Source organism: Thermobia domestica, chromosome 5, assembly GCF_964235325.1.
Source record: "Thermobia domestica chromosome 5, izTheDome1.hap1.1, whole genome shotgun sequence".
In the NCBI taxonomy this organism is placed as follows: Eukaryota; Metazoa; Arthropoda; class Insecta; order Zygentoma; family Lepismatidae; genus Thermobia; species Thermobia domestica.
Window position 1 is genome coordinate 113,452,704 of NC_137458.1, and position 22,285 is coordinate 113,474,988.

The 22,285-nt window shown below is 36.6% G+C and overlaps 1 protein-coding gene across 2 annotated transcripts in view; it reads right to left on the minus strand.

Annotated features, from left to right (window-relative positions):
* Positions 1-7,057, minus strand: part of alc (5'-AMP-activated protein kinase subunit beta-1) — a 29,456-nt gene extending 22,399 nt beyond the window's left edge. For both annotated transcript variants that reach the window (XM_081758909.1, XM_081758908.1), the window contains exons 1-2: positions 6,875-7,057; positions 1,295-1,472 (exon numbers count right to left, since the gene is read on the minus strand). In XM_081758909.1, the coding sequence (XP_081615035.1) occupies positions 1,295-1,471 (177 nt within the window). In that variant the 5' untranslated portion in view covers position 1,472; positions 6,875-7,057. The remainder of the gene's footprint in view (positions 1-1,294; positions 1,473-6,874) is intronic.
* Between the last annotated feature and the right edge of the window lie 15,228 nt (positions 7,058-22,285).

Sequence of the window (22,285 nt, forward strand, 5' to 3'; positions counted from 1 at the left end):
ATATCAGAAAGGATAATAGAAAGAAGTGCATCTGAAGTCTTTTACATAAGGACAAACAAACAGGAGTCAACACAGAGACCGGAAACCTGGATAGGAATGGGATGGTATGACCATTAATTACATCAATAAAAATAGTGTTAAGTTGTATCTATCGTTTATTATTACTTTTTTTTTTTTTTAACTTTTTCATAGAAGACTACAGACAAAAATCGTCAAAGATGAAAACAATTCCAATTATGAATTAGCAACAATGATTTGCTAAGAACTAAATATAAGATAAACTGTAAATAAAATAAACGACTTCGTTCATAATAAAATTTTAAAAAAGTCAATGAAGAACGACAAAATAAAATGTTTTAATCAGCGGGTTTTGAAAATAATTGTAAGTTTTTAAAGGTGTAAAAAATAGCGAGTTATTTAAGTGTATCTAAAAAGAAGAAATGTGTTTAAATGCAAGTAAGTCAATTCTATTGAAAAACTGCCAGTAAATTGTGGTTTTATAGAATATTACGTCAAATTTTGGTTAGGTCTGACAGAAGATACACACATCTAAGGAATTTCAATAATAAAATATGTAAGAAATAGGGTATGTTAAAATGGTAGGAAATCTTGATTTCACAAAGAAGAAAAACTAAATATTTCTTAAAATATTGAAAATGTTAGCGAAAGAACATACTGTAATGTATTAAATTAATGTTTCCATTTAAGTTTAATACGCTGTTATGTAATAATAATAAAGACAGGTACCTTAGCTTACTTGAGTTTAATTGAAGCACTGATCATTTCAATGTCCTACACATTGACGTGGTCGACATTGAAATTAAAGTTAAATAAGCTAAGGTATGTGTCTTTATTTCTTTATTATAATAGTATACTAAAGCCTTTCGGCTTGCGACAAGTGGCCTACGAATAATAAACAACGGAGTACTACTAGGTAACAACAGAAGTACTTACAGATATATAATTCGTATAAGGGAATAAAATTCGTTCTGAATAAAATAAGTTCTGAAATTTGTTTCTTTTTACAGTCTATATAAATATAATTTACTTGCTGTATTTGATTTACTGCGTCTTGTCTGAGGTAGATTTATGGATCAATATAAGAGCTACGGTATACTAGAGTTTCTATGTAAGGGTGTAGCAATACTCTGTTTTAACGGGTGGATTATAATAAACTCAGGCTTACAGCAGAAACCGCGATTTTTTAGCTCAATATCTGACTTGCCTCAGTTGTATTCTTTTAAGGACAAAATGTGAACTTAATCAATTAGAAGTAAATACAAGTCAGTCTTACCTGGCTCTGTCCTTTGCTAAAATATGGTTCCTCCTCCTCATGCGACGACTGAAACACTAATTTCTGTGGCTTTTTATCGAATATAAAAGCTTGTCCATCCTTTCCGGGAGACGAGGGAGGGAGCATATTATCTCCCGACTTATGTCGGTCCCTCGCGCTGCTCCCAGCATTTCCCATTCTGAAAAGTGGAAAGTTGTTTATATTCACAGTTATAATTTTACTATATAAAAGACATAATGCTCTAGAGTTTCGTGTAGCAGACAAACAGTTTTCTTTTTCTGAATATAATAATAATCATGAAAATCAGTTAACCCATACGTAGAAAGTCGCATATTAGCAACAAGCATAATGGTTTAACGATAAATCTTTTTTGACTGCTAATAAGGAAAATACCGAACTAAATTTCTAATTCAACCAATATATGATTTCGTACCTTTAATTACACCAACGAATGAAAAACGTCTCTACTTCCGAAATTTTGCATACACATACACAAGTAACTAAAAACCGATGCATTAAGCGTATAAGAAACTTCTTATTTCCCCTTTTTGCAAATGTAGTACTAAGTCATTTTAAAACAGGTGCTTTAAAAAACTAATTTAACTCCAGGCACATTAAATACATCAAATACTATAGATCACTAGACCATACATTTATATAAGGTTCGTGTTCTCTAAGACTCTTGTAGAGTTACAACCTGACAGTACACAAATTTAACAACGATACTACTACATGTTATATGTGGCATGAGGGAATTGCAGGAAGAGGGTATACTGCATCTTATTACACTTGGTATTGCATCTTATTTGTTTTCTTTTATTATGAGAGTATCTGACAACGTAAATCATCTCGTAATGTATTCGAACACATGTGGCGCACACAACCCCATTTTAAAGTTTATATTGACGTGTAATTATGTCATAACAAAAAAGACACTGCAAATCATAAATCATAGAAAATCACCATCATGCCTATATAGAATATGATGGTGATCTGGAATGAAGAAAGCAAAAACACATCTACTATTGAGATATGTAATAGTTCCACAAGAACGTTACTAAATGGTTCAATGGCAAGAGGAAAGGAGCGAATCACTATTGTGAAAAGAATCAAAGTGTTTTTCTTCCTTTTTGACATTTCACAGACTACACTTGATCGTCGCCACAACAACAACGAAGGCATAAAATGTAATTTTCTCAATATACACTAGTTACGATATGAACGAGAATTTAGTGTAATTTAATACAAGGCGACTTGCAACGATGATCCATTCTCCACACTTGATTTGCGTAGCAGAGGATCAATGCTCGAAGACACTGTGCTAGAGCCGTCAAATTCTGGACCTAACCCGATAAATATATAGTAGTACGAAGATGTACTTTCACTACTGACATTTACAGATCCAATCTATCACCCGATCCCAATCTATGACCCAATCTGTGTCCTTAAGCCAACCATATAAGGTGAGCGGCGATGAGGTGGTGTTTGACGAAGACCACCACTAATAGAAATATATGGGGTTTTGGGGGTTTGCTAGTCGATACTACTGTGGTCTGAATTTCTGGACTTTCGGAAACAAGCTCAGTTTGAATGGAAATGTCAGATGTTTGGGTTGCCACAGATTTACGAGAAGTAGCTGCAACAGCAGCACAGAACTCCTCAATAACCATTAGCTCTCGGATACCTTTCTCACACTGAAATGCTGGACAGTAACGAGACCAAGCAGAATGCTCACCCTTACAGTTGACACAAAAGGCCTTGGTCGCTGTACAGGTTCCACTTCATGCTTACCCTGGCTACAGTTCTCACAAAGAGTTGCAGTTTCAATACACATGTTGGTATGCCCTAGGTGTTGACATTTGAAACAACGTAGGGGACTGGAATATAGGGAGAACTTCAATAATAACCAGCCTTCACATAGTCCGGAAGTGTAGGCAAACTGAAAGTTGAGTTGATTTTGAGTTTAACGTCTTGTTCAGCAGCGAGGCGTGGACCTACTGATTAAAGTGGAATCCGAACCACATGAGCTCCCATCGGGAATCGAACCCGGGTCTCACACGCCAAAGGCGCGTACGCTAACCGCTTACCCACGAAGGAGTTCAGGCAAACTGAAAGTATGAATTAGTGACAGAGTAGCAATTAGCTCATCTGACTTCTTTCTTTTGATGCAAGCTACCTCTACAACATGATAGTCAGCCAGTTCTGATTTAAACTCCTCAGTGGTGTTTAGGAGTTCCCAACACGTTATCATACCGCGAGAGACATTCTGTATGAGATGAGGTTCTATCAACACGTAAACTAGTCCACTGGTAGCCAATTCGACTAGCTTCGCTGCTTGCTTCTTGTCGACCGTTTCCACCAATAAAGTGCCAATCCGTAAGCTCTTGATACCTTAAATCTGTCTGGCGTTATAAGTAATAACTATTAATGAAGAAAGAGGACAGGCCCTTAATAGTACTCGGACAATTTGCTTCAGGATTGGAACTATCAGCATCTTTATCTTTAGTTACAAGATACAGAGTACAGCAGACACCAAGATACTTGTTTTTTCCACACTATCTACAACTTTACAGCTTATCTCGTTCTCGTTTGGTCTGGGCTTTTTGCGAGAATGTGAGTCCGGAGTCGAGTTCTTTTTAGTATTCATAAAAAGTATAAAAAGACACACATTTAAGAAGATAAAATGTGTGTGATAGCCGCAACTTCACACCCGGGCGCTTCCGAGAACTTACGCCACTCACTTATCCCATAACCACGCCCTCAACATTGGATCAACGTGGAGCCGACGTGGTCAAGAGGAATGGTGGCGTAATAAAACTACTCACGTCGACAGAAACGCATGGCACCTGACAAAGAAGCAACCTCTCCAGAAAGATATTCCCATAAGATAACAAAATGTGCGAATTTTTCACTTTTTTGTCTTAATAGTATTCTTCTATTTTTATATTTTAAAGACTTGACACAGGGCAACACAAACACTGGACTTACACAACAGCAGGACAGGATGTATGTACGTCCATTCCAGACGGAGGAAGACGTCTACGGATCAGCCACTTCACCATGATTTACACGAACAAACCGCGAGTCTGGTATCGGTATTCGCGGTTCAGAGGGCATGCAAGAAAATGCGGATGAGGAGTGACTCTACCGGTAAAATGGTCCTAGTACAGTCATCTTTCATATGAACTCACTCACTTTAACCATCCCCCAGCCCACTTGAATTCTATCCATGCCTAGTGAGATATTTTCATGGTGCCCAGTGGAAACCTTTTAAGGGATAATAAGAAGGAAATTAGTGAAAGAATTTTAATTTTTCAACAATTCTTTCTAGTGGTGCGCCAAAGTAAATCTGTACGGAAAATGTAGCCTAATTACTAGGTGTGGGTAAGTACTAAATTAACCTAACCTGAACAAACAAAAAATACACAAAATAACCTAATGCAAAAAAGTCGATATCTACAAACCGTGATGGTAAGTACTAAACTAACCGGAGCAAACAAAAAATACGGTACATTAAATATACCGAAAAATTAAAGGGTTAAGTGCTGTATCGCTGGACCAACTTAGGAAATTTCCGGGATAATTGGAGAATTTATTTAAGTTTGTGAGGAAGAATGTTGTGCGAAAGTCAGTTAAGAGGAATAGTAAAAAGTTTAGAAAGTGGTCGCATTTTTTGGTTGTTTTTTATGTTGTAAGCGGCACTGTGTGGAAGCGGATGGATTATTTTATGGAGAGGTACACTTGTTTTACTATACGGATCCAATGATTGTAAAATGTACAGAAAAATTTGGGCAAGCTTTTTATTTGCCTATTTCATGTCGGGAACAGAACCCAACCAAACTCTGCGGGGCCATAACTTGAATTTATGTTTAGCAGAAGGTGTCCAGGAACGCGTAAAAGACACAAAATTTACAGAAATGGATAATGCAAGTACTTAGACCTAACATAATGTAACCAAATCTACCCTAACCTAACCTAACCTAAAATAGCCTAATATAAGCAGAAATGAGCGAAATTCTATTATTTTTTGGAAAATTATGTTGGACCCCTACACCAACATAAACTAACCTAATGTAAACAGAAATCACCGAAATTATAACATTTTTGGCATCTATTCCAAAGTTGGTCCTCCGCCTAATTTTTGGCTAAAAGCGTTCCTTTTCAGTAACAAAATTTAATATTTAATTCACATAGTATTGCGAGGGCTAGTGAGTAAAGGCGGGTTAGAGCCCCGCAGGGCATGTTGTTTTCTGTCTTTATTACAGCTAAATGGGAAGGGGGACCTGTATTCCAAAACCATGCCGCCATGTTGGTTATGTTACTTACCGTTACATTGAAAAGTATAGCTTTCTCCACGTTTCTTAAGTTATTTGCTTACCCCATTTTCTACAATGTATTTTTAGATTTATTAAGCTATGACTTTTACACTTACTTTTAATAGATTTTCCTGGTTATCACTAACTATGTTTACAAAACAAATGCTCACTACATTCCCATAATCCTACCATCAAGTAATCTTACGCCAAGTAGTTCCCTCCGCTTGCCAAATAGTTCCATGTTTAGAACCATTTATATAAGAAAATAAACACAACTTCCTCTCTCCTTATACATTACAAGCGAATTATTAAGTTCTTCCTGGTAAATTTTGCTAGAAACGGACGGCAAACTTTGGTACCTAACCCCACTTTTTAGAAACAATTTCTGGACCCCTTCTGCTAAACATTAGCCCTAACATGTTCCAAATAGTACTACTAGGGAAGGTTCTAGAACGCAGGTCCCCCCTTATAGATTAGTACCTAGGATGGTTCCTTTCTGTACCAAAGTTTAATAATTAATTCAAATGGCATTGCCGAGCAAGCGTTAGCGAGTGAAGGCGTGTTAGAGCCCCGCAGGGCACGTTGTTTTCAGTCTTTACTATAGCTAAATGGGAAGGGGGACCTGTGTTCTAGAACCTTGCCCTACTACTCCTACTCCTACCTACCGGTATACTATGGATTCGTATAGTGATACTGAATGCCTAACGCAACAATCTAACGTAGCCTACTGTCATCCAACCAAATATAACCGAATGCATTACATTTTCGTACATTTGTCGATTTTCAAATTGTTCCGGAGATACAGCACTGATGCCCAAATTTTAACCAAAAAATCGTAACCTGCTAAATCTAAAAATATGTCACAGGAACCATTAACGGAACTTTACCGCTACAACATTCAGCCTATATATCATGAATTATTAGAACGAACGAAAAACACATACTTCAAGAAAATATTCATGCAAACGAACATAAGAGACAAACTGCTTCAATTTTTACCAGATAAAATTAAATTTGTACAAAATCCCAGAAAATATTTATGAAGTGCGTAAATCTAGCAAGCTGTTGCAACTGTGCACGATACAAACTAGTACTGCAGTGGTGTAAAACTTGTATCAAGCAAAAATGAGTTTTTATTTTGTTGTTAATAAAGTTAATCCTGAATGTATATGAAAATGAATATTCAAATTATTTGCATTTCATAACAATGGAGATAAAACAACGCATAAAGCATGATTACACATTTTGCAGAACTGCTACTTACTTTTAAAAAAATGTCCTCTTGATCTATGAGAATTCACAGTGTTATTGTTCAGTAATTACAACATTAAATCAAGGGTTGTCCATTTTAAAATTATTTCTCAACCCCTTCTTTATACTTAATTTTCGCAGCGCAAAACGTATGTCACGTCTTTTTTCTTTCTCTATTTTATTGCTTGAAATCGTTGCCAGGCCGTGTTCGTAGTTTGAGGGAAATTTCCCTGATCTAGGGAAATTTCTTAGGTTAATTTACCAAAGAGCGAGAAAGGGAATTTTTTGATAAAAACGTGAAAATGCAGGGAAATTCCCGTGCTGACTGAGAGACCAATATAAGTTATTTTTTCCTTGTTTCTTCATAAATAAATCAACAGAATAGTAATAGCCTATTTGTGTGTATGTGTGGGATGGTGTGTTTACGTGTATGTTCAAAGTACCAGAAAATGGACTCATTGTTGGCTGGGTGAATTTGTATTTTTTGTTATAAAGAAAAAAAGAAAAAAGCGTGAAGGAAAAGTAAAAAGCTGAAGAAAAAAGGAAATGAATAAAAATTTGGTTGACACTTCCGTTAATATAGCTACATTAATCTTACCACATAACTTTTGTCGTAGGGATTTGACAAACTAACTAGGGAAATGTTGATAAGAAAGGGGAAATTTTGTCTCCTTCGAGGGAAAGTTTCTTGGGAAAACCTACGAACACTTTTGCTAGGCAGTAGGCACTACCAACAATATTTTTTCTGAATGAGTCCTTGCTAGGATCTACCCGAAATCATGATCCCATAGCGTTTAGCTTCAATGAAGCATAAATTAGAGTTATTGCCATAAATAGAACACGTGTTTTTGCGATATGACATCAATGATGCAACTTGTGTGTTTTGAACTTTTCAACCTTATCATTGACATTTTTAACATATCGTACATATTTTACGTTGCGGTTCCCATAAACTTAAAGTTTAATTTGGGAGATCAGGTGCTTTTTACATTTGGCACACCATATTTTGGAAGATTTACAAATAAAATTCATTATTTTGGATGAAAAGAAATATTTGTAAAGAACAAATTTCTGCAGGCTATAGAATCAAATACAAAGTAACACATTTATATATTTAGAAAACGAGTGTAGGGTTACTAGTATAAAATTATTACAAGTACTTTACGACGGATAAAATAAGTGGTTGCACATGAAAGATGACTGTATTGGACAGTATTTTTTGCACCAGTGATGTTTTTCTATACAGTGCATTGAAGCTGTATTTTATGTTTACAATTGAGCGCTACTAGTATGAAACCATAAAAGCGCTATTGAAACCCGTATCATTGCCAAACCCTCTTCTTTTCACTACCCTCGCTCACGCGCCTGTCCCGTTCGGATTCACAACTGCGCTATCACGCTGGCACACCAGCTTGGTACCGCTCTGACTCGGTTAGATAGCGTTCGTGATTTGTATGACACCTAGCACAGGTTGTGTTGTATTTTTGCACTGTAGTATTTATACGCAAATCTTAAAAGGATTGTAATTTTTGAAGAAATACTTCTTATGACCTTCATTGAATTTTATCTATGCTAAGTGAGATATTTTCATGTTGAACAGCACAAATCATTTAGGAGATAATAAGAAGGAAATTAGTGAAAGAATTATAATTTTTAAACAATTATTTCGAGTGATGTGCCAAAAGAAAACGTGCACGGGAGCTCATTTCGTTACAACTTCGCAAAATTACCGCGACAATTATAGTACTGAAACGTGGGAAAATACTACCTTTGATGTTTTTAATTTAAAACTTTGAAGTATGTAACAAATGTCAATTTGCGGGGAAAACGTTTACGAGTTTAAGAAACTAAGAAGTCTTTAGAATTTGTTATATACATAGTTTATGTGACAGGGAAGTTATATGATGAAGACAAGCAACAAAATTTACATATGTAGTCATAACACTAATTTTTTCCGGTTTGTATGGACGATTTAGCAATAGTCCAGGAAATCTAGAGCAATTATACCCTAAACCTGGGCAAAATTGCAATAGAAGCTTTTAAAACAGTTTTTTATTCAGGAATCTTTACTGAATAACATTGAAAATCCGACAAAATCGGACCAAGGGAACACCCCCAAAAACGGTTTTCAAAATGGCGGACCATGATTTAAAAACCTTGCGTCTATCTTGTAATTTTTTTCTGTATCTCGGTTTCCTGTAATCCGATTTTGACGATTGTTTTTTTTTTTTTTAATCAAAGGTCATTTTACGTACTATATTTTTATTAGGAGCACTGATATCCTATCTCGTACAGTTTCTTGTGAAAAACGACATTTAATTTTAAAAATCATAATTTCTTACATTTACACCTTAAATAATTGTCTGTACCTTGGGTATCTGCAATCGGATTTACATGGAACATTTTTTAAATAAGAGCTACATATAAATGCTAAAGTTTTTAATAACAACACTTTTCTCCTATCTTACACCGTTTCGTGTAAAAAAAACTATTAATTTACAATCAACGTATTTTTTATTTATTTATTTAATCATTTGATAAAGCTCAATAAATTAAAATATTATTGCCACTTCACTGTGTTTTATATGTGTCAGAATGCAAACAATGTAATTCATTTAAAAATAGTATAACTCGTTTGTGCTTATCCTTTTGTATGCATAAAGTAAAACTTTTAAACTTAATCCAGCTTTCGTTTATACCCAATAGTATTTTAAATACATATATACATAAAACTACATATATCAACACTATTCTACAGCAACTGTGTTTCAGGTAACATTGATTAACAGAGTTCACATATCAACTTTTAAATTAAATAAAATTATTTCAAATTATGTATGTTTGCGTTAAAAAATTGAAGTTCGTAAAATGCAAACACTTTAATGTGAATCATCCTCATCACTGAAATATTCATTATCAGCACGAGTTTGAATATTATCACAACCACTGACTTGGCAGTCTCCACAAGCAGCTGAACATGGCAATCCTTTACGCCTGCATCCACATCGAAAAGTTGCGCATCTACTCGTACAAGAACACCGTATCATGTTAAGTAGATGCTATGGAGCTGGTGGCATATCACAAAGTATGGAATGATAGGAATTATCCTTTATATACCAACCTCATTCTTCAGCCTTCATTTCCCCTTCTGTAGATTTCCAGATTCTTATTTGAAAGTATGTACGAAAGCTATGGTACTTTGTAGACGAATCAGTAGGTGGTAAACGTTCAGGTGTAACAAATGATGTAGCTGCAACTACCTTCTCAAGTAACATTCGATGGCGTAGTACATTTGTGTATTCCAATGAATTGCAGTCATATAACAGGAGCATTGCTTTTCTTCCAGCAGCCTCAATTTCAGACTGTTGACAAGAGTCAGAACAAAATACATTTGCAACTGAACGGAGGTCACTATTCTTGAGCAGCTTGTTAAATGCTGGGGACTTTTCAATTGAAAAAATTCGGGACGTTGTGTCACAGCCTGTGAAAGCATGCACAAATACCAGGAACTCGCATATATCATAACCCAATAATGATTTAATGAGGAGAATATCATACACAGGATTGGGAGATTGTCCCCGTCTTATGTCACTGCGATAGTATAACTTGAAATCTGTATTATTTGCATGATACAGAAGCAGAATAAGCAAGTCAGTATCTTCCCCGATGACTGTTGTATTTGCTTTTTCAGATGATGATACTGCAGCACGAACTATATCCACATCAGCATCTCCAATTGCATTGTGCATCGTACATCCGCGATCCTGTAACTTTTCAGTTATTAGGTAAATTATTGCCTGTTTGTTCTTTGCACTACCTAAGAATAGTTCTTTCTTGCCAACAAACTTCATGTGAGAATTGAAATTAATATCCTTACTGGGAGAATCTCCATCACAGATTGCAAATGTAAATCCCATGAGCCAGTCCTATCTGCTAAGTTTACTTGTTCTTGAGAAAGATTGAAGGTGAGTTTTCTTCTCCTCCAAACCAGTACTGATTTGAGATAATGCCATAGACAGCTCCACGTCCTCAACATGTTGTTTGGCATTTATGACGTTATCAAGTAAGATACAAGCTTCTTTAACTAGATGATGAGGGGATCCATCTTCATTGCGAGGGAAAACATCTGAAACCAATAAGGTACAAAGAGCTACATCTACTATCATATGCCCTCGCATTTCTCGAGAAACAGCTTTTCCAGACATCATATGCAGCACAGCATTTGATCCATAGATTTCTTGAAGTACTTCAGATAATCCTGAACCATTCATCAAAGTGCCAATTGAACCCAAAGGTTGATCAGAGTATGAAATGTTCCCATCATTAAAACAATATCTTGGAGATCTTGTTGCTCATGGATAATTTGGGAAGCTTTCCAAAATAAAGGCTGATCAAAAGTAATGATACAAGGGTTACGTTGATCATGTGCTAACTTGTTCAGGTATTGCAATGTTGAGAGTGTACATGTCATGTCACTAGCTGCCATATCAATGATAGGAAGAAATGTGATTGATGCCACACCAGGATGTGAAACATTTGTTCCAGAATGAATTGTTTGCATAGCTCCTGACCAACTTGGACCTGATCTTTCGGCCGCACATATTTAACCTACTTATAGAGGCAATGGGCAATATTGGAAGTTTGCTGAATGAAATCTCCCTGAGCATGCTTCTTGAATGTCTGTATTCCACAATATCATCTGCTGCAACATTCTTAATGTCACTTTCAGCAATCTTACAGCATTGAATAATTGGATGGATCTTGTTCTTTGGGGTTGTAGCTGCAATCATATCCATCCCATGAAAGGTGTTCTTTCCATCCAAAGTACAAACCTTGTGGTCAACATTATCAGCTAGAACTCCAGTGTTGTTGGCAGTATTTAAAGAGATATGGCTACCTGATACTGCAGCATTTCTTCAAATCTAATTACTTCGGAATATGATGAACAATAACCAAGACTGTGAAGCAAATCAACAAGGTACTTTGATCTAAAGTTGTGGTGCAGCTGGATAGCTAATCCAATCTGAAATTGACATAGTAATACTCTAGGACGTATACCTTACATAATGCTCTGACCAATTGAACCAATTTTTATAGAGGGATCCTTTCCCACAAATAGTTTTGACAACAGTAATTTCAAACTCTTAGGTACGTATTGCAAAGTACTTTCTTCAGTAAGGTCACTTGGAGATGGGTATACATCCACATTAGAAACGTTGAGGGATTTCACCTCACTTCTAATTATTTTGACTGCTGCTTCTATTAAGTATATCTTCTGTAATTCAATATCACATTCTTTTGACTTTTGGTGATAATTTTAAAGAATTTCAGTGGCTGTATCAAGTAAAGTGACTACATCTGCCTTTCCACTTCCACCAGAAATATATAGAGCAACCATAAAACATAAAAAGCAGTAAAAGGATAATGGAATTTTTCACCTATGGTTGGTACCATATCTGTGATTTTGACACTTGAAATATCCAAATATGCTAACATTATAAGCATAATTAACAGAAATAAAGAGCAAAAACATAATGATTAATGCTTTTTATTCCAGAACCCTGTATATGTTTACAATAAAGAAAAATATATTTACCGTATTTCTCCGGATATAAGGCGCACCTTTTTGTTTGCACTGTGTTAGTTTGGAAGGCAATAAGGACATTGTAGAATGTATATTATATATATATACAGGGTGTCCCATAAGTTCGTTTATATAGGCTATCTCACTAACTATTGAAGATACGAAAAAATTATAAGAAAACAATGTTGTTGCAAAGTGTGTGTTTACAATCTAAAATGTTGGAATTTTCGGAATTGGACTAACCATTTGCGCTCTAGACTGGTATAGTGCCCAATGCTAAATAAAAATGCAACGTTGTCACGTCTCAGTTGGACAACAATGAAGGCAAGTGCATGCGATTTGAAGTATCTTGGTTCAAGAAGAATAGAAGGGACGGCCACAATGAATGATATAAAGAAGGATCACACCCAACGTTAACCCAAGCCAGCGGCGTCACCATCAGAAGGGGAGGGGGCAGGTACAAAATGAAATTAAATTGAATTTATTCACGGCAAACTGGTATTAATTGCTCAGTGATGTCAACGAGGCAGGACAAGAGGACAATTGAATAAAATTAGAAAGGGCCTAAGTGCCCGAACTCAAGAACCAAAGAAAAGTTGATAAAGATGAGTTATCCCAATACAAGTTAAATTGGTACTGCGACCATTTGAGTACTTTAAAATAGAAGCAACAACTTTTAAGCTATAAGCTCATTAGAAACGTATTTTGCTTTTTACTAAGACAACTTTGGACGATACAATTCAATTCTACTTATTGCGACACTTAGGTCCTGTCTCATTATTCAATTGTTGTCTTGTCTGGAAATAGGAGCGCCAGTATCTTTATGTTTCCAGACAAGTTAAAACGAGAGAGATTAATTATCTTGTATCCAGTCGTACGTGTAGGGGTAGCGCGCCTGCCTGCCACACGACATTTATGTAGGTCGAACTTGGCAGAAAACCTGCTCAGACTACTAAGTATTTACTAAGTTTTATTCCTGGTTTTCCTCAGTCCCGCCGGGTGCAATCGGGGATGGTCCTTTCTCTCCGCTTGATTCTCCAATCGTAGGTCAGGGCCGCTTGATTCTCCAATCGTAGACCCACCTAAAGGATCGACGTGACCTTGGAGGAGAGACCCGATCTCTTCTTGTGTCATTTTCCTGAAGAAACAATATATAAAGATTTTCGTAAACACACAAACAAACTATTTGCTGAGCAAAACAATATATTCACATAAAAAATTACATACGTGTTACAGTTTCGCCAACTAACATTTTGGCTTCATCAGACACTATGAGATACATGAGAAACGTGCAGTCTTATATACACACAAGAGCTGAGACATCTTGCTTCTGATTGGCTTCTGGCAGCAGCCAATCCCCTTCAAGTATTCTAATTTGTATTTCCCTGTACCGAGGCTTCCTGAGTTCCGCGGTGATAGTGATAGAGTGAACATCGCAGAAAGTGAGCTGCCGAAGAGGAAGTGGTTAAAGTGAAAGACATTCATTATATATCATTTACACTCATTACATCTAAACACGAAAACATCTATACACACTTTGAAACATTTTACACACAATCATTTAATCTATATTTCACTTTTTCCAATATTTTCACCCCGAACAACAGGGTAACTGGCCCTCTTCCAGTGGCGAAGGGTGATAGTTTCAAGAGGGTAGGCCCAATGTTTTACTACTACTACCAACAATAATAACGATAATAATAATAATAATAATAATAATAATAATAATAATAATAATAATAATAATAATAATAATAATAATAATAATAATAATAATAATAAAATGAAACAGATTAGACATAAATATTTTACTACAGAAATACAAAAAGACGAATTCACATAAATTTAATGCAATTGTAGTTCATCGACAGCACTTATTCGATCCGGATCTCAATTTTCATAATGAAATTGACGTATGTGACTCAATTAATCTTAATTCGCCATAATGCAATTTAATTGCTTTAATTGGCGTGATCGGGTGGGGAAGATGGATTATCGCATTATCTATGCTTCACAAGAAACATATGCTGAAACAAAAACTGCTTGTAAAATTTTGTCTTTAATTATATTGTTCAAAACACATGCCACGCATTCAATCAAGATATTTTGTGTGTCACTTAATTTCCCTTTAAAAACTGAATCAGACTTAAATATTTCCATATGCTGCTCTTTATTTCAACAACTACACACACACACATACACACACACACACACACACACACACATATATATATATATATATATATATATAGATATATATATATATATATATATATATATATATATATATATATATATATATATATATATATATATATATTGTACCAATGCATGCACAACTCTCTTGCCCTCTGTTTGTTCTATTTTCAACACAGGCGTTAGTCTTCGTTCCTTAATAACACATTAATTTTCAAAAAAACACTGACATAGAATGTTCTTTAATAGCAATGATATTACGTATATTCATATTCTCCACTTACTGACATTTTCTCTCATTCACTTTTGCAAATGTAAGAAGAAAAACCACTCATAATATCTCAAAAACACACACTCTTTCTAATGAACTTAACGAGTCTGATTTCGTACAGGTTTGCGCCAACGCAACGGAATAAAGGGGCATCAGTTTGCGATAGAGATGTGTCGTTCGCGAACGAGTCGTTCCTTTGGAACGAATCCTTTCTGAGAACGGATGGAACGAATCCTTGAAACGAATCAAACTTGAAAGGAACGAGTATGCACTGCAAAGCAGCATGTGTATCGCCTTTGGCAAATGGAAGAGACACTGGCTGAACATCTTCGGTTGAACACTTCCGTTTTGCTGCGAAATTAACGAAGTTCCCACGACCATTCCTTCCTCTCGCCCCGCCAACTCCTAAACAAAACAAAGAGTGGCGTGAACGAAGGAATCATGGAATGAAACTTTCCTTCATTTTCTCAACATTGTCGTACAAACTACTACAGAAAACGAGGAACGAGGGGCTTCACAAATAGAGTCAAAAGTGGATGTGGAACGAAGGAATCAAAAAATGCGGTCAAAACTGGTAGTGAACGAAAGAACTCACGAAAGGGAATCATATTGGCCTTGTTTTTGAGTGGCAAATATATACTTCTGATTTACTTCGAAGTTCCCCTCCACTCCCGTCTCCAGCTGGACACAAAGAAAAGACCATTGAAAAGAAATATTTAAACAAACATGAGTATCGTATAATGCGAGCTGAGCTCCGCGAAAGAAACAAAGGAATTGAGGCAACGACAAATTTAATACATTACAAAATTTATTTGAATACAATTAGTTTTCATGCGTTATGATGTAACTTTTAATGATGTAATCAAAAGGTCACTGGGAAAGTAAATAAAACTTTTCTTCCTCTGAACCATAGGCGGATCCAGGACCGACTTCTGGGGGGAGGGGGGTGAGTTGTCATACTGCTACTTTTAAGGGCTCCAAACTTTGGGATGGGTTTTATTTATATATATAAAATAAGAAAGGTTTCTCTTCTGGGGGGGCGATGGCCCCGATCGCCCCCCCTGGATCCGCCCCTGCTCTGAACTCTCACTGTGAATCAGTCCAGTGTTGAATTCAGACATGTTCAAGGGGGCTCAGCCCCCCTTGAATATCTATATATAGTGCATATCTAGAATATAGTGTATATCTAGAATATCTATTGCCCCTCCTTGTACAAAAATCTGAATTCAACACTGAATCAGTCGTATATAAATACACATATCATCGTTGCAGCACAACAGTGTAATAATCATAAACAAAAGAAAGCTTTAGTTTAACGTCCCACGGTTATGAAAACGGAGTGCTAAAGGAGACGGATGAAATTGCAAGTGAATGATGATGAAAGAAATGGTGGAATGAGAAAGTGGGAGAAACGGGAGAACCCGAGAAAACCCACGAGCAACGATATCGTCCACCACGAACTTACTTGGGCGGGGATCGAACCCGCGACACTTCACACCAGAGGTAAGTGCTCTACCACTGCGCCCCCAATAATCATAAACAGTCCATTCACATGTAGTAAATACAGTTTTAAACAACGTAACAGTTCTCATGCAAAAATAGTTTTCTGATAATTAGATACTTGTGTTATATAGTACAATCATTGCCTCATTTCGAATATCTGTGTTGGGAAAATAGATGAAAAGATTGAATTGCTCTGACAAGAATTTTGCGAGAGAGTAGGGTGAGATGAATTTTCACGCGTGGGACCGAGAAGAATTTTTGCGTGGGGGCTGATTCTGAAGTTCTGCCAGTGTTTCCTTGGTATTATAAGTAAGAGAAAAAAGAATGACAACCCATCTTCATTCATCTTGAATAACTTTATTGTACTCGTTCCTTGTTTCCAATGTTCATTTTGTTGTTGTTTTCTTTATTTGGGTCCGTGCCCGCCAAGAGAGACAGAGGAAGAGAAGATGGGTACCGGGTAGATAGACGGAAATTTTATGTTTCTTCAAACAATACCAATATGGATTGAAGTTTTTACTCTTGACTTAGACGCACAGGTTTGCCTCTTTTGTTTCCTGAATGAGGACAAACATATGACAACCCAGGCAACATACCTCCCTTTCCCAGAGAACAAGAGCTTTGTTCCAAACCAGAACTCCCCGCCCCCTACAGTCAGACCAGCAGAAACAAATGAGATGGCAATAGGTTTTTTTTTTTTTTTTTTTTTTTTTTTTTTTTTTTTTTTTTTTTACACATTTTCCTGCTAGCTTCAAATGTATTGGTTCCACCACAACACAAGGTTTCCGAGTTTTCACGATATACAACGGAAGAAATGAACGAACATGTGTTGCTTGCATCTCCGATGGAATCAAAGTATTCATGTTAGAAAGGAACGACTCGTTCCATGGATTCGTTCCTTTTTATGAGTTCTTCTAGTGAACGGAATCAAAGGAGTCGATTCTATAAAAGGAATCAAACTTCCCATCTCTAGTTTGCGATAATAGGCGTAGAGCCTTTAGAATTTCTTGTTCCAGTTTTTGCGTTGCGTTAGAGTCCGCAAAATTAAGCAAAGTTGGAACGGAATGGAGCCCACGTTATCTTGCTCTTTATTTGTTTGATATATCGAATCGAAAGACTCGAGAGAAACTAGTAGGTAGAAATGAAAGTCGATAAGCGCCGAGGCCAGTCTCATGCGCAGGTTATACGCTGGTGAAGAAAACGTCATTTCCAACACGTTCTCTCGCGGGATTTTCTGAGTAGCTTGGCGGTAGTTCTCCTGCCGCCTGAGACACTGCTCGGTGAGCCTCCCAGCAGTGGTGCCAACCACGATTTCTTTATCAAACAATTTTTTTTCAACTTAGAAAATATCATTAATTCTGTACAAGGAAAATGAATTAATTATAAATTAAAATTTCTGAAAGTAAATGGGTAGGCCGGGCCTCAGGGCCTCTTACCACCCTTCGCCACTGCCCTCTTCTTCCCGTTGGAACTCCTTCCCGATTATGACATTATATACCTAATTAAGACTATACAATTATTACCTGGATTTGACTTATTGCTTCTATATATATTATAACGTAACTGACGAACATTTTATACTTAAAAACATTTTAATACTATATATAACAGGAAAAACGACTTTGAAGTCGACCAGAAAAAATGCAAATGGCGGCTTACGCCATTTGCAAAAATAGTTACAATTTCAAGAAAAACATTTCAATTTTCATACATTTTTAGCATACTAGGCAAATAATGCTGATGCTTATATTTAAAACACCGATAGTTGGTGAAAGAAGACAAGACAAGAGGCTTCCTATCTGTTGTAAATTACACACACACATAAAAAGGACGATCTTAGCACAACTAATCTAAACTAACAAATAATTGACATAACTAATTAAATAATTATATAAATATATATAAATACACATAAGTAAATAGATAAATAAACAGATAAACATACAATTACGCATACGCTTAAAAAGACGACACACACACACAGTATATACACATATACTATACAACCACACACATATATATATATATCTATATATAAATATACCATTACATATATACACACGTATATAGAGATAACTAATATGGACTAATAAATACATAAACACGTGTGAGACAATCAATATATATACAACAATCATAATAGATTTGTGTATTCATATCTTGTACTTTAAGCTTTTTTAACAACCTATTCCACTCTTGGTCGATGATCAGTCCTGAGTTCCAGTTTATAGCTTTATTACCCTCCATTTCTATAAACCGTGCTTCCTTCCATTTCCTAACTATGCTTCTTTCTTCCTGGCCTAGAATTTTTACTTCATTCCAATTAACTGAATGTCCCGTGCCCCTTACGTGTTTGTAGACCTCATTTTTGTTCCTTTCTAGCCTAACGTCATCCTTATGTTGTCTTATACGCTCTCTTAGTCTCTTTCCAGTTTCCCCAATATAACACATATTAGGGATGCGCTCGAGTCGAGACATGTCTCGAATCTCGACTCGACTCGACTCGAATTCGAGTCGAGATTCGAGTCGAGACACTCTTTGTAAAATTCGAGACGAGTCGAGACAAACGTATTTCTCGACTCGAATTTTCGAGTCGAGACTCGAGTCGAGTCGAGACAGCTGGTAAAAATCTCGACTCGACTCGAATGTCTCGAAAATCTTTCTATAATTTTTAATAATATTTTGAAGAAAGTACTCGCTCAGAAACACTCGGCACGAGAATTTCGGAAACTGCAGGACTTGTCAGGTGTTCGAAGAGTGCTGTGGTGATTGTCTTCAACAAGTGGCGAAACCAAGAGGAAAAGACGTCCAAATGTCGAGAGGTTGGGCGCCCCCTACTTCATTAAAGATGTGGAGAATAAGAACGAGGACAGAAAAAGAGAAAGAGAACACTGACCCTTGGGAATTATCCCTTGTTGAAGCGATGGTTGGAGTAATAAAACCAGTTAGTATTTCCGCTGTTGTGTTGTTGATTTCACAGAAATGTTCAAAAATAAGCAAAACGTGACTCTGCACAAGATGTTTACTTACCCATAGTTTTATTATTGTCAACTGAACCCTGAGTGTCTGGGATGTTTCTGTCCCTTCTCACTTTACAACTTGAGAGGGGAGGGGGTATTATCACCAGGGTACCACTAGTAGTTCACCGCTAAAAGAAATGCTTTAGTGCTGCATCGGAAGCGGCATGTTTTGTATATATTTCTTAAAATGTTATCCATTCATAAAGTATAAATTCCCCCACCCTCCCCTCATTCTGTTTCCAATACAGAGAACCAACTCTTTAAATGAAGAACGAACCCTGAACCTTCCCGAAAATGCTAAAATGATTGATGCGTACAAATAAGAAATCTGTGGATGAATCAGAAAATGCAGATACATGAGAAGATACTTGATGCAGTGCAGTTCAACACATGTAAATAGATTTGAAGTGTTCATATTTGTGTATGTATACGTGTGTATGTGCTTGTTTCTGAGTATTTATATGCGCGTGTGTCTCGTAATTGTTATATTAATATCCACTGGATTAAGTGAAAGTATAAAATGGATTTGATGACTGCCAAATTGACGTCACATTGATAAGTCATTATTTTTTAATATTAATAATATTAAATTAGATTATAGTTTAGCGTCGTTTTTAGGAGCAAAGCTCTACAAGACGTGAACGTATAGTTTAATGTCGGATTTGAAACACATGAGCTCCTACCATGAATCAAACCTCGTTCGAGAAAGGCGCATCGCTAACAACATAGCAACGGGGAGCTAAACATTTAGTAATATGTATATTAAGTTGTAAAATTATATTCGTTTAATTTTCACTAATATAATCTTCACAATGTAAAGCATTCGCTAGACACGTTATCTTGTTTAAAAACAAAAAGCCTATCTCTTATGTTTCCGTCTCGGGGTTGGACTGCGGGATAATAGAAATCCGAAAGAGATGTTTTTATTATATTTTGTACAGTAGATCTGCTCCTTCATAATCTCCGTGTTTGATAAGAATGAACCTCCCTGGCTCACGAAAATGTACACGTAATATAACAAATCATGCACATTAAATGCCAGACTAATATAGCAAACATTGAAGATATTCCCCTAGAAAATTTTCTTCGGCCGCCCATGTCTGGAGGTACACAATTTTGTAACTCAGTGGATACGATGTGGATGTATTCAAAGTCCACTGATTTACCCATCAAATTTAAATTTTATAAAAGTATTATCAGTGAATACTAATCTGAGGAGAACTATTTTTTTTTTTAATTCGAACGCAAAAGCAGTTTTTTTTTTTTTTTCACCAGGTCTCGGTAATCATCCGGTACGAAAACTGAAGTTTGTACAAGTGTTTGAGAAAGGGGTCCTCCAGGAGTGTTATTTATGGGGTAATTCCTGCGTTTGTTATATACATTAATAGATATAAATATAGATATACTGTATACATATAAAGATAAGTAGGAGCGGGTCTTTAAAATTAGTTCGGAAAGATAATATGAAAATCTGGTATAATTTCCAAGAATCTATCTAGTCTAATATAAATAAAATAAACAGTTTGTTTGCGAGTTTGTCTGTCTGTATGCGGCCTGGGGACCAGACGAGTGGACCGAGAGTTACCAAATTTTGGTCAGGGGTACCTTGGCCTAGGCCCAAGATCAAGACGAAAAGTTGTTTTCAAATTTCGAACCAGGGGAGTCTCATGGGGAGGCGTTTACCGGAACCGGCTTGGGAACCAGACAAATTGACCGAGAGTTACCAAATTTTAGTCACGAATACCTTGGTCCAGGCTCCAGACCAGAGTTAAACGATTTTGTCAAAATTCGAACCAGGGGGGTCTCAGGGGTTGTTTACCGGGACATGTAAAAGTAGTAGAAAATAACAGATATGAGTGTTGAATTCATAGTTTTCGCGGTCGCTGAAATCAATGGTGAAACTCCGATCGCATTAACTTCCAAATTCATGCTATGCGGCACCGGGTCGGGGGTCAACGGGAAGGGGGAGTTGAGATATCGAGACATATAAAAGTAATCCACAATGACCGATATTAGTGTCAAATCCATAGTTTTCGCGGTCTCTGAGATCAATAGTGACACTTCCATTAGCGATGATTTGCAAATTCAGCTACAATCGCATGTGGGCCGGGAGTCAGCGGGGAGGGGGAGAAAACCGAGACAAGTAAAAGTAATCCAAAATGACCGATATTAGTGTCAAATCCATACTTTCGCGGTTGCTGAGATGAATGGTGACACTTTCATTAGTGATCACTTGCAAATTCAGCTACCATTGTATGCGGGCCGAGAGTAAGCGGGAGCGGGGATACCGAAACATGTAAAAGTAATACAAAATGACCAATATTAGTGTCAAATCCATAGTTTTCGTGATCGCTGAGAACAATGGTGACACTTCCATTAGCGATATTTGCAAATTCAGATACCATTGTATGCGGGCCGAGAATCAGCGGGGGGGGGGGAGGATATACCGAGAGATGTAAAAGTAATCCACAATGACCGATATTAGTGTCAAATCCATAGTTTTTGCGGTCGCTGAGATGAATGGTGACACTTTCATTAGTGATCACTTGCTAATTCAGCTACCATTGTAGTGGGGCCGGGAGTCAGCGGGGGGTGGGGATACCGAAACATGTAAAAGTAATACAAAATGACCGATATTAGTTTCAAATCCATAGTTTTCGCGGTTGCTGAGATGAATGGTGACACTTTCATTAGTGATCACTTGCAAATTCAGCTACCATTGTATGTGGGCCGGGAGTCAGCGGGGGGTGGGGATACCGAAACATGTAAAAGTAATTCACAATGACCGATATTAGTGTCAAATCCATAGTTTTCGCGGTCGCTGAGATGAATGGTGACACTTTCATTAGT